Source organism: Ambystoma mexicanum, chromosome 4p, assembly GCF_040938575.1.
Source record: "Ambystoma mexicanum isolate Mex_15411 chromosome 4p, UKY_AmexF1_1, whole genome shotgun sequence".
NCBI lineage: Eukaryota > Metazoa > Chordata > Amphibia > Caudata > Ambystomatidae > Ambystoma > Ambystoma mexicanum.
In genome coordinates this window covers 319,576,001-319,589,265 of record NC_090927.1, presented here as the reverse complement: position 1 = coordinate 319,589,265, position 13,265 = coordinate 319,576,001, and the positions used below count along the sequence as shown (strand labels likewise).

At 42.4% G+C, this 13,265-nt stretch overlaps 1 protein-coding gene across 1 annotated transcript in view; it reads left to right on the top strand.

Annotated features, from left to right (window-relative positions):
• The window catches only part of KLHL29 (kelch like family member 29), a 1,453,205-nt gene that overhangs the window by 1,412,093 nt on the left and 27,847 nt on the right, over positions 1-13,265 (top strand). The window contains exon 14 of the mRNA XM_069605880.1: positions 5,712-5,856. Coding sequence (XP_069461981.1) covers positions 5,712-5,856 — 145 coding nt within the window. The remainder of the gene's footprint in view (positions 1-5,711; positions 5,857-13,265) is intronic.

Genomic DNA, 13,265 nt, shown 5'->3' with positions numbered 1-13,265 from the left:
TTTAACATTGGGTTAGGGGATTTATGGGGCAACCCCACAAGGTTAGACAGAGGCTATAAAGTAGTGGTTAAGAATAAATATAGAGAGTGGGCGTGGAGCAGGATGATTGATGATTGCATGTTGGGGGAAAAAAGCTAGGGCTTATTTACAACTCAAGGAAGTCTGGGGCCGAAGACATATTTGGACCTTCAAATGTCTGTGAAATTAAAAATCTCGTTCGCAAAGGTCTGATTGGGCATACTCCCACTGGCTTATTTGTCCGCCAGGTGGTAAAATGGGTCTTGTTCTACAATCCTATGTCCTTTTTGTGGCATAGGGCAAGAGGATGAGGTGCATCCATTTGCCAAGCAAGGGGGCATTGGCTCATCTTAGTTTGGAGTCAGCTAGACTCGCCCACAATGTTGTCTGCCCTTCGAGTTTTAAAAGGTGGCTCCACGCTTGTATCAGGGCTAGCAGATTCATCCTTTTTAAGATCTGTTTTTTATAAGAGAATATTACTGTCTAGATACGTTTCTGGCCCACCTATGTACTTGGGAAGTTTGTTGTCGAAGGGCTTTGTTATTCACTGTTTTGAGAAGTTTGATGTTTATGATTACAGTTGTTTTATTGTGCACCATGTAAAGGGATTGATTGATTGTTTAGGATCAGAGTGTTCCTGCAGGTGTGCCTGGGTCTGAGTGTGTGCATGCACTTGTATCACCTCTGCAATGGATTTAGAGCAATGAGCTATACATTTGTGTTGTACACTTTTGTATTTGCTACAGTTTGTATGGTTGGCCACTGTACATCCCTTGCGAGACCTCTGGCATAACTAGGCTGTGGACTACACAACCTACGTATGCCAGTAATGGACAATTAAAATGATAAGAATAGAGCTGCTGCCACAACCTATCTATGCTAGTCATGGTCACTTTAAATCATATGCATGAAGCACTTCGGACATCATGCATGCAATTAAAGTGGCAACATGCACCATGCATCATTTCAGCATATTGTTTTAAAATAAATTCTCAGGAGAGAACCTTTTGATCCTACTTGAAATGTTTTCGGTTCCCCATCTCTGACAACATTCAACACCACATGAGCGCTCACCCATGAATCATTTAGACTCTTGGTGCCCCTTTTAAGAGATATCTGACCCCTATCACGCCCCTCTGCACCTAAAGCTGCCCCTGGCACTGTGTTGTGCCATTCAGAAGCAGCTCTTATTTACTTTCTGTAGTATGTTCTTTAGTCTGGTACATACTTTTGTTCGAGCAGGAAAACAATGTGTGCATCCCTTTTAGATTTCAGTAAAAAAAATGAAATTATAATTCGTTCATGTTATTCCATTGCTTTTTACTGTCCCAAACTGCAGCTTTTAACGAATTTGGTCTTTAGATGCACTGGATAAAAAGAAAAATTAAAAACCGTTCTGCAGGATGCAGCTAAGGTTGGGCCACCCGTGTTATTTGTTTAGCTTTCCTGTGTGTGAAGGCAGCAGCTGATAACGCAGAGATGATTATTTACACTGGTTCACAGCAGTCGATTAAACAATTGGGATATATATTAGCATGGTTCAACGCTGAATTTTCCTGATCGCAATGTACTGCAAATAGATGAAAGCTAATGATATGCTATGTTTTTATTATTTCAAGTGATTGGCAAGCTTCTAGGCTAATGGGTGTGATTGACTAGGGTAATATTCCCAGAGCACGTATCGGTGTGCCCAATGGTCTTCTGTCCACTTCATTCGAGCAGCTGAAGTCCTGCACCTTCCCGCCCGTATTTAGTACTGTCAAGAGATCTAGCTTTCGGTTACCATATAACATATGGCAAGCATCAGTCGGTGGCATCTCGTCACCAACTGGCATGAATCCACATGCCTCGCAACTGCAAGTCCTGCAGATATGTAGTGACATCGGCCATTAAGGTGTATTTACAAAGGCAATTCTGTTCACAATAGGATGGAAAAACACAGCTCGCCTTTGATAAAGTGAGTAAATGTGGCTGTTAATGGGGTAATTAAATACCTATAGCATTTACTTGTGCTTTTGGGGCGTGGGGTTTCCTTCATGAAGTGCTGTACATAGAGTGTATGTCGTGAGTGGATATTTATAGGCACTATTTAATTTCCTTGCCATGTTAATTGTAAAGTTAAAAGCACTGTGTTTGTCTTATGATATCTAATGTAATCTAGGTTAAGCCGTCGCCCGCACTGTCAGCCTCCTTCTCTTTCATTCGACCTGTGAAGCGAGTTTCCGTTGTGCTTTTGCCACCACCTTCACTCCCCCTCCTTTTCCTGCACTGACTCTCACTCTGGCACAGCCCTTACTAACCTCCGAATCTCCATCTCCAGCACTCTGGACATCCCTGACCCTGTCATGGGGATCCGCATGAAACCTGCCTCCAAGTGAAACTCCTGATATGACTCCGACCTGGCCGCTCTGAAAGGCAAATGCAGAGCAGCTGAGTGGAAGTGGCAGGCTTCAAGCACATCCTCTGACAAACTGGCCTGCCTTCTGCTCCAAAGGCAATACAGACTCTGCATCTGCTCGAAGTAGAGGGCCTATATCCAAGCCCTCATCTCTGCACCCACTAACAACACAGCAGAACCTTTCAAAATCTACAAGGAACTTGCCAAACCTACTGCAGTCTCTACTTCTCCTCTACCTTCCCCGGCCCTCTGCACATCTTGTCCTCACTCTCCTCTACTACACACCCTTCTCTCTCACCTTCTCTCAGGCTTCTCTTCCCCCCTCCTACTCTCCTCTTTTTCTCCCATACCATCTGATAAGGTTTTTAGACAAGTCTACTCTATGAAAGTCGCATCCAAATAGGTGCTCCCCTGCTCCTCCAGAACTATCAGGGAAAACATTGTCTCCCTTGTTCCAGCCTTGGTCGGTTTCTGCAATCACTCCTTTGCCACTGGAACCTTCCTCACTCCTCAAGCACTCCCTTGTGCACCCTCTCCTCAAAAAGCCTTCGGCCAACCCTTCCTGTTCGGCAAACTACTGCCCTCTCTACATTACCCCCTTCCTGGGAAAACTCTTGGAGAAGCTGGCCATTTCCCAGCTTATCCACCACACTGAATCTGTAGGCTGTCTCCACGACCACCAGTCTGACCTCAGAGCTGGTAGCGGCACTGAAACTGCTCTCCTGAACACCCGTGATGATTTGCTCTCTAATCTTGATTCCAGCTCACCTTCCTTTCTCATTCTTCTCGACCTTTCCTCTGCCTTTGACACGGTCAATCATGCCACCCTGATAAATTGCCTCTGTGATACCATTGGCATCACAGACCTGGCTCTAGACTGGTTAACCTTTCTCTCAGACCGACCTTCCCAGGTTCGACTGGGGCCTTTTCTCTCCTCCAACTCAATCTCACTCTTCAACTGTGGTGTCCCTCAGGGCTCTATCCTCTCGCCTTGGATTATCAACATCTACCCGGCCCCTCTAGCCCATTTGATCTCCACCTTCTCTCCTAACTTCCAGTGTTATGCGGATGACACACAGCTCTCCTTCAAGCTTCCCTGCTCTGCCTCCTCCTCTTCCTCTCTCATTCCTGACTGCCTGTCTGCTTTTTCGGCATGGTGTACTGCTAACAATCTCTGCCTTAATGCCAGTAAGACAGAGATCCTTCTCATTGGAACCCCTGCTCACTCTTTCCTTCCCACACTCTGGCGGCCCTCCATGGGACCCCCCTCACGCTCGTGTGAGGCAAAAAACATTGGTGTCATCTTTGTCTCGTTGCTCTCTTTCTCTTGCCAAGAAGGAACACTTTCAGCTCAGAGGTATTCTCCCTTTTGTCACCTTCCACGAGAAACTCAATGTCTCCAGAGCTCTGGTCCTCTCCAGGCTGGACTACTGCAACAGCCTCTTCCTCAATCTGCCTAACTCCTACCTTCACCCCTTCAACTTATCCAGAACAGGACTGCAAGACTTATCCTTGGACTCAAGCCCAGGGACTGCATCTCTCCAGCCCTAAAATCTCTCCACTGGCTCCCCATTGCTGCGATGTTCAAGTACAATACCATCTGCATCATCCAGAAGGCTTTCTGGGGCCTGGGACCACTCTACGTCCAACTCTCTCTCCCTAAATACCTCCCTGCTAAAGCCCTTCAGTCATCTAGCTCAAACTCTCTGCAGATCAGATGCTTTCCAAGCAGAGAGCGTGGGGGGTAAATCTCTTTCCTCTGCAGGTGCCTCACTCTGGTATAGCCTCCCTGCCCCTCTCAGACTTGATCCGGATCTCTGTAGGTTCAGGAAGCTTCTCAAGACCTTCCTTTTCTCATCTTCCTTCCCTCTCCCCACCCCTGTTAATGTCCCTGTCTGTCTATGGACTGGCTGCTTGGTTCTTTCAGAGTCTTACAGGGAACCAGGCCCCCCTAATCCAGTCGACCCCTGCACTTGGTCTCACCTGATCCCCCCCACCTCCATCAACCTGCACTTGCCCTTACACCACCCTTACCCACACTGGCCCTACCACCCTGCACTAGCCTGGCTAGGCATGCACCCTTGTACCCCTTTCCAACCCCTATCCTCACACTTAGCTCGTGGACCTTCCTTCCCCTGCACTCTCTGCTTCCCCTGGCTCTGCCCACCTGGCCTCCCCTGGCACTAGCTTTCTCTCACAGGCCCTTCCGCCCTGACTGGCACTTCTATTTACTGAACTTGCACACTCTGAATGTCACATGGCCTAGTAGAATCATTTTTGTTTTGTCCTCCCCGTACCCCCACCCTGTCTTGTAGCGCCTCCAAAAACACATTGTGTATAGGCACATTATAAATACTCAATACATAAATATATAAAACTGAAAATATAAGCTGCTCTAAATAAAACTGTGTAAATAAACCGATACACATTTCAATTGAATGAGTCCAATTCCCATGAAAGGCAACTCAGAAATGTAAGACTGGAGAGCTTGAGAGGGCCTGGTACCCCTGCCATTGTGCAGTGCTGGATCTGGCGTGGTTGAAGCACACTGAGAAAATGAATAAGCACTCTTTGCTACAAAGTCACTGGTGACAGAAAGGTGGGAGAGGCTGCAAAGGGTATCCTAACCCAGAGTCTCCACTGGGCTTTATCTTTCCCAATGTCTTATCTATTAACTCCCTCCTTTCCCCTCTTTCTTTCTGACCCGCTACTCTCTTCCCATCTTTCATTCTTTATTTTCTTCTTAATGATTCCTCCCATCTTACTGTCTCTCATTTCTGTTTCACTTGCCCTTCCCTACCTCATGTTTCCATTCTTTCCTTTCCCACACGCCCCACCAACTCTAGCAAGACTGTTATATTCTTGCTTTAAGCCTGGACCCTACAGAGGTTGCTAATGCACTGGTGATATATGCTGAGCTTTGCTTTGAACATTTTCCTACCTCCCTACCTCCCTTCCTTCCTTCCTCGGTCCCTCCCTCCCTCCCTCTCTTCCTTCCTTCCTTCCTTCCTTCCTTCCTTCCCTCCCTCCTTCCTTCCTTCCTTCCTTCCTTCCTTCCTTCCTTCCTTCCTTCCTTCCTTCCTTCCTTCCTTCCTTCCTTCCTTCCTTCCTTCCTTCCTTCCTTCCTTCCTTCCTTCCTTCCTTCCTTCCTTCCTTCCTTCCTTCCTTCCTTCCTTCCTTCCTTCCTTCCTTCCTTCCTTCCTTCCTTCCTTCCTTCCTTCCTTCTAGAGCGTCTTTTAAAATGAGCAAAATTCCAGGCGCTTTGTGAAAACAATGTTCTTCTTCCTTTTGACAGATAACAAATATGCCCCGGCCGTCCCCCTGAATGGGCTTGTCTTCATCCTTGGAGGAGCCTATGCCAGAGCCACCACGATCTACAACCCCGAGAAAGGCAACATCAAGGCAGGAGCCACCATGAATCACTCCAGGCAGTTCTGCAGGTAGGAACAGAATGAATGCTGAAGCCATTAATTACATGTAAAATGCATGAGCTGTGGGGATCGAGATACATATGGAGAGGGCAAAGGGGTTGTGCAGCCTTTATGATCTAATTGTCATCTAGGTTTCTGTTTTACCATATTTTAAGATTATTATTATTTTTTTTATTTTTTTATTTATTGTGCAATAGCCAATTTGACTTTTAACACATTTCAACAAAAAATAACAATACGCAAACCAACAGAAATTTACATATTCTAAAAACAACAGAAGCATCTTGAATAAAAAGCAAAAAAAAAAAGAAAAAACACAGGAATACAAATCACTATTAACAATTCAGTCTAAAACTAACTTCAGTTCCCTTAAGCACCTTACAACCTCAATTGATAAAGCCGACTCATTCCCAGAAGATAGTCTTGCCCAAAACTGCTCGGAATTAATATAAGACTTATCATGAACAAATCTATTAAAATGGCCAGCCCTAAGGCTCCAGGTACCAGAGCAACTAGATAGCAAATGCTTGGTAGTCTGGAGATCACTAGTAGGGCACCTATCACACATCGGTACAATTGCTCCTTCCTTATCTCTAATAGCTAGTAACTCTAAGGTAGGAATTAAGTTTAGATGAAACCTCAAAAAAGTAGACCTAAACTGCGGATTTGGGGACTTCTTTAAATAAGCCGGCACGGTTGAAAGGCGTTTATCTAATACTGACAGGGAAGCTGATCTTTTATTTTTTTTCGCATATCTTCAATGGTTCTTATCCAATCAGTCAATTTCATTTTTTCTTTCACTTTCAAAGAGTTCTGTAAAAGGAGTTCCGCATCACAGTCGCAGCCAGACAAGAGTTCCAAACATTTTTTCCCCAGTTTACACAGGAAAACTTTGTTCCCTAGTTGGTACTCAATAGCAGTTTCCTCAAATAAGGAATTATTTGGAGGATCTAATATTAGTCTGTACAGAGTCATCCACTTCCATTCTAGCCATGATCTAAGTGATGAAAGACCTAGTTCATAGCGCAAACCAACAATTGGAACACAAACTGGCAGACCTAAAGTACTTTTCCAGATCCTAGACTCTATTACATCCCAATCTATCTCCAAAGCTATAATGCTATAATCCAATCCATAAAGAAGTATGGGAACTACCTTCCCTATGTAGAATCTTATAAGGGGGGAAATAGAAGTTAATTTTTTTCATCTGAGCACATAATTTCACTACTTTTAGATCAATAGATGACATTAGATTACTCTTTGTAGGAAAAAATCTTAATACGGCTCCCAGATATGTTAATTCTGAAACGGCCTTTACCGGACACTGATCTAACTTCCAGGGAAAGTTCTTAACTATTTTGTTTGGCCTCTTGAATAGTAGGATCTTAGATTTTGAAGGGTTAATATTTTAAGATTAGTACCTTTCAGGTGCCAGGAAGTACAGGAAGAAACAAGGTATGGCACTAGAGCACAAATAGGGGGTACAACATTTTCTAAAATCAGAATCGTTCAGTACTACATCTTGTATGTCTAGATGAAGTGTTTTGTAGAGGGGACATGGCATCATCTGGCTACTTTGTGATGGAGAAAGAGAGTGTGGAAGCTCTGTTTCTGGTGTCATTTTTCCAAGCCCCTGCAATTGTGTAATTTTGGTAGCTAGTTCCTAAATGTTGCTTGCAGGAGCTTCTTGTTTTGCTGTGGCTTAGAACATGTATGTGTTTTATCCACACTTGCTCTTTATAGCATGTTTCTTTCTATATGGTTGGCATTGGAAATTGCTTTTTATTGGCCTACTGCCACTCTTACCGCGCCCAATCTTCTCATCAAATGATCTGTGATTCAGAGTTTGCTTTTAATGGGTCCATTAACGAGTGCCATCTTTGAATGGCGTGCATGTCTGGCAAGGTTATCATTAACTTTCTTTGTGTCCACTCCATGGTAATGTTTCTATTAAATGTGCATTTTCCATGTGTGTGGCAGCTTTCAGCTGCAGGGCGCAATGACCCACTATAAGGAATTAATCCATTCATATCGTCCTGAAAAGTTTTGATGTGCACATTTTCCTTGTGTGTTACATCTTTGAGCTGCACATGTATTATAACAATACGATTGTCACTTAACATACCATTTGCAGTCCAGAATATAATCAGTTCTGACATCAAAATGATCTGAATATATTACATACAGGTAGTTGTGACATCCCATTGAATACACGAGAAACTCAACTCAGTCTGCAACAGCACAGCTCACATCCAGAAACAGTCCTCAAAGAGATGGAGAGAGAGAAAGAAACAGACTGGGAATGGTAGGATGGGCAAGAACGAAAATGAGAGGGAGGGTAGGGAAGAGAGAGTGGGTGGAGGAGGAGAGTGAGAGAGCGAGAGAGAGAAGAATAACAGAGCAGGCTGACCCGCTCACAGGCCAGTCAAACAGAGAAGAGAGTGGGCACCACCATGTATTCAAAAATGTTCAGAATATTCAATTAAAAATCAAATATTTCAAAAAAGAATATACATCCAATTGAAAAGGAGCTGGCTGTGACAAGTCTGGAGACACCCGGACTTATAATTGCAACACACGCTGGAGACCAAGTAATAATAATAAATAATAATAATAATTTGGCACTTATATAGCGCTACGAACCCTCAGGTATCTGAGCGCTGCTTATTATTACCCACGGTGTGTGGTGCTCATTTATCGACCTCGGAAGGATGAAAGGCTGAGTTTGGCCCCGCCGGGATTCGAACCTGCGTTAGCAGGCTCTGCACGGATGTCAAAGCGAGCGCTCTACTCGCTGTGCCACTTGACCGGCATGATAATACTGGGTCACACAACCGCTCTCATATGGGGCCCAAGATGGGCACGTATTTATATCTGATTCACAACAATATGTTCAAGTATCCATAATATACCATACTTCTTAGAGAAAGGAAGATGAGTCTTTCTGATTCATATCAAAAATGATTTATCCATAGTAGTTCAAACAAAAAGCTATCACTAATAATCCTTAGTGAGGAAGCAGTTGCCACAATCCACATGTATTAGACTAAAAAAGCCAATGCATTTCGGAAATTATTTCCTTCATCAGGGCGAGTCTAATTGTATAAGTCCAGCAAGCAAGTATATAACATAACAAATGCAAGTATGTGACATAAATTCATATAATGGTGACAATTCAAACGAAACATACATTGAAAAAAATGAATGAAAGGAAACATACCAATCAGTAGATGTTACATCATGGGTAAATATCAATAGCAAAAAAGAAAAAAGAAAAAAGAAAAAGAAAAATGCTGTAAGTGGTTTATAAGGTAAATAAATGAAACCAAAGAATATTAGGTCTGGATTTACCTCATCAGTGTGGTCAATGGTGAAAAACAGAATGTCCTGCGTTCATGCCCACTCAGCAGTGGGATGTAAATGACATTATGCACAAAGGCATGAAGAAAATCCACTCGTGCTTACAAGGAAACCAATCTGTGGATCATAAAAGATCCAATTAGATACTGTGTTTTACACTCATACTTGGTCAAAGAGAAGGATTGTAATCAGATTCTTACCTTGTAATACACAGAGAGAAACGATCCTCCACTGTGCAGCTGCAGGGCAGTAACACAGACTGCAGTGTGAAACCGTTGTCTAGGCAATGGTTCTTTTGTTTAGCATGTGACCACCTCGTTTCTGTGAGATGCAGGTGGTCACAATTAATGATGTAAAATCGGCCAGGGCCCACAAAAATGACAAACCAAATATTTATGGGGCATCATCAATAGGTGCCCATAATTGTAATGATAAAATCCGAAAAAAATTAAACATTAGAATAATGAAGATAGAAAAAATACTGTCACAGGTCCTGTAGCTGTCTGGTCACAAATACTGCTGTAAATTCGACCAGGGCCCCCAAAAAATAAAAAATGAGGTATTTATAGGGCATCACAAATGGGTGCCCATAATTGTAATAACAAATTCCCAAATTAAAAAAAATTATGAAAAAACAAAGTAGTAGTGATGAATGTATGCAGGCGGTCACAAATAATGATGTAAAATAGGCCAGGGCCCACAAAGATGTCAAACCAAGTATTTATGGGGCATCATAAATAGGTGCCCATAACTGTGATGATAAAATCCGAAAAAAAAAAAAATTAAACATTTGTATAATGAAGATAGAAAAAATACTGTCACAGGTCCTATGGCTATCTGGTCACGAATACTGTTGTAAAGTCGGCCAGGGCCCACAAAAATTAAAAATGAAGTATTTATGGGGCATCACCAATGGGTGCCCATAATTGTAAAGACAAAATTCCAAATAAATATATGAAGTAACAAAGTAGTAAAGATAGAAAAAATACTGTCACAGTTCTTTAAGCTGTCTGGACAGCAAGACATAACGAAATTAAGCTAAGGTAATAGTACGACTATTCAAACGTAGATGAGCAGTTGAAGTACAGTCACAGTGCGTAAGGTGTCGCCCAGGGGCGGCACCTTGGGTCCCAGACATACGTCCGGGACATGCACTAGGGCTGTTACAAGAATGCTCCAAACATGATTAGACAAAAGGCAACATATGCCAGACAATAATTAAGAAAATAAAGCAAAAAAGGCTACATGAGCTAGAGTGATTCGAACAAGTTAAGCTCACCGGCTGTCAACATGTGGAAATGTAAAAAAACAGTATCCAAATGTTCAGAACATCTTTCACAAATTACTCTGAGCATCATATAGCGTAGCCAATGCAATCAAAAAGTAATAATTAGAGCACAGGGCAAAGAGACCCCTATGTATGAAAACATGTTAAAGTATACAACTCAAGCACAGAAAGAACAGTAGAAACAGTAAAGTCACAAGAGGAACAGTGGAGACCCTTATGTGTGAAAACATGGCAAAGCATACACCTTTAAAACAGGCAAAACAGTAGTATCACAATCAAATATAACAGTGGTAATTGATCTCCTCATTCAGACCGCTCGGGACCAGACTACAGAGTTTATCAATCCAAAATGTCTCTCTGCGATTGAGGCGCAGACCTAAATCTTCATGAGGATTATTTGTTGTGAGTACCTCCAGAATCAGAAACTTAATCTGTGAAAGATTGTGATTGTTCAAGGCCCAGTGGCGAGCTACAGCCGAATTAGGGCTGGAATTACGGATACATGACCGGTGTTCGTTCCATCTGATTTTGGCTGCTCTAGTTGACTGGCCGACATAGTATTTTCCGCAAGGACATTTAATGCCATATATGATGTTGGCAGTGTTGCATGTGCCAAATGTCTTGAGGATGATCTTCTTACCTGTGCGTGGATGGAAGATTACATTGCCTTTAATGACGGAATTGCAATTAATGCAGTGTAGGCAGGAAAACGTACCAGTGCGTTGTGTGATAATTTTTTTCAATGGAGGTCTTGTATGTACAAGTTCGTCCCTGAGATTCCTACTCCTCTGGTATGCAAACACACGTAATTCAGAAAACAAGTTTTGTACTCTTATGTCGTTTTTGAAAATGTTCCAGTGTTTCTTAATTGTTTAATTGTTTGTTTGATTTTATTGCTCTGGGTAAAGAATTTTGATACATATACTGGTGATTTAAGGTCCCTTGTTGGTTTCTTAGGAGTGGATAGTAAGGTTTTACGGTCAAGACTGTTGACCCTTTCAACTGCAGAATCCAGTTCTTCTTGATGGTAACCTCTTGCAAGAAATTTCTCTTTCATAGCCAGTTGCTGTGAAATACAATCCTTGGGGTCACTTACAATCTTTTTGACTCGAAGAAGTTGACTAAATGGCAGGTTCCTTAGTAAGCTAGGCTGATGGAAACTAAGGAGGTGTAACAGATTATTGCGATCAGTTGGCTTCCGGAAAAGGGTGGTACTATAACCATTGTCTTTCTTTATTATTTGTACATCTAGAAACGTAATCTTGTCCCGTGATGATTCCCTAGTGAATTGAACTTGTTGGTCAATGTTATTAAGGTGCTCAAAGAAGTCATCAAATGCTGTATCTGTGCCTGTCCAAATGCCAAAAATGTCATCTATGTATCGAGTCCACATGTAGATATCCTTCTTCCATTCCGGTTTGTTCAAAATGTGGTCCGACTCGAATTTGTACATAAAGCAGTTGGCGTAAGTCGGCGCCATAGTTGCGCCCATGGATGTACCAGAGACTTGAAGGAAAAACGGGTTATGGTATTGAAAATAAGAATTTTCAGCAATAAATTGCAGAAGGGTTAGAATAAATTCCTTTTGGGCTCGAACATCCGGTGATTGAAGTAAAAGCCATTCTACTGCTTCAATTCCAAGGTCGTGTGGTATAGAAGTGTATAGACTTTTGACATCTATAGTAAACATCAGATGATCCTGTTGGAAAGTAATATTGTTAAGCTTCTGTAAAAAATGAGTTGTGTCTCGAGTATAAGTAGGGGTTTCTTGAATTAGGGGTTGTAGGAAAAAATCAATGTAAACACCAAGTGGCTAGTTTATACTGTCCATTCCTGCGACAACGGGTCTGCCAGGGGGTTTGATAGGGTCCTTATGAATCTTTGGCAGAGTGTAGAAATTCGGAATTCTCGGATGTTCATTGAGCAGGAACTTATGTGTATGTTCATTTACCCAATTTAGTTTGAGTGCTTTGTCCAGCAGAATAACTAAGTTCTGTTTGATTGAGATAGTTGAATCATGATCTAGAGTGGCATATGTGGTCTGATCTTGAAGTTGTCTACTGCACTCAGTATCATAGTCTGCAGTGTTAAGGATGACAAGGGCACCTCCTTTGTCTGCAGGGCGAATAGTGATTTTGGTGTCGCTGTAGAGATCTCTAATAAGTCTCATTTCCTGAGGTTTCAAGTTCTTGTGTGGCGGGGTTCGATAATTGATCCGTTCAAGATCTCGGGTGACCAGTTTTTGAAAAATATCGATAGAGGGGACACTGATGGGAGGTATGAACCCACTTTTAGCCCTAAACTCTTGGAAATCAGGCATGTTGGGAGATCTATCGTATGTTTCCAATTCTTAAAAAGAACACTTTCAATTTAAGCTTCCTTACAAATTTATAGAGTTCGATCTTACTGTTGAACATTGTTGTACTATAGGTCGGAACAAAACTGAGACCTTTTTGTAATGTGTCTTCTTCCTGTTTAGTAAGAGTTCTGTCTGAGATATTAATCACTAAGTTTTCCTTAATTGTAGACGTGTTTGAGGTTTGGGTCTTAGGCTTCCTCCTCCCCCTGCGGGTTCTTTTGGCAGTGCGCCTAAAAAAACAGCGGTGGATATTTGTGCTGAGGAGCTTGCTGTGTGGGTGAGGTTGTCAAGTGCTTGTTAAATTGGTGTTTCTGAATCTCTCTGTACTTCTGAGTCTGAACTAGAGGTGTTATCAGATGATTGTTTGTCGGATGGGTATTTATAGAGCTTTTTTGGTGCTCCTGGGCCATA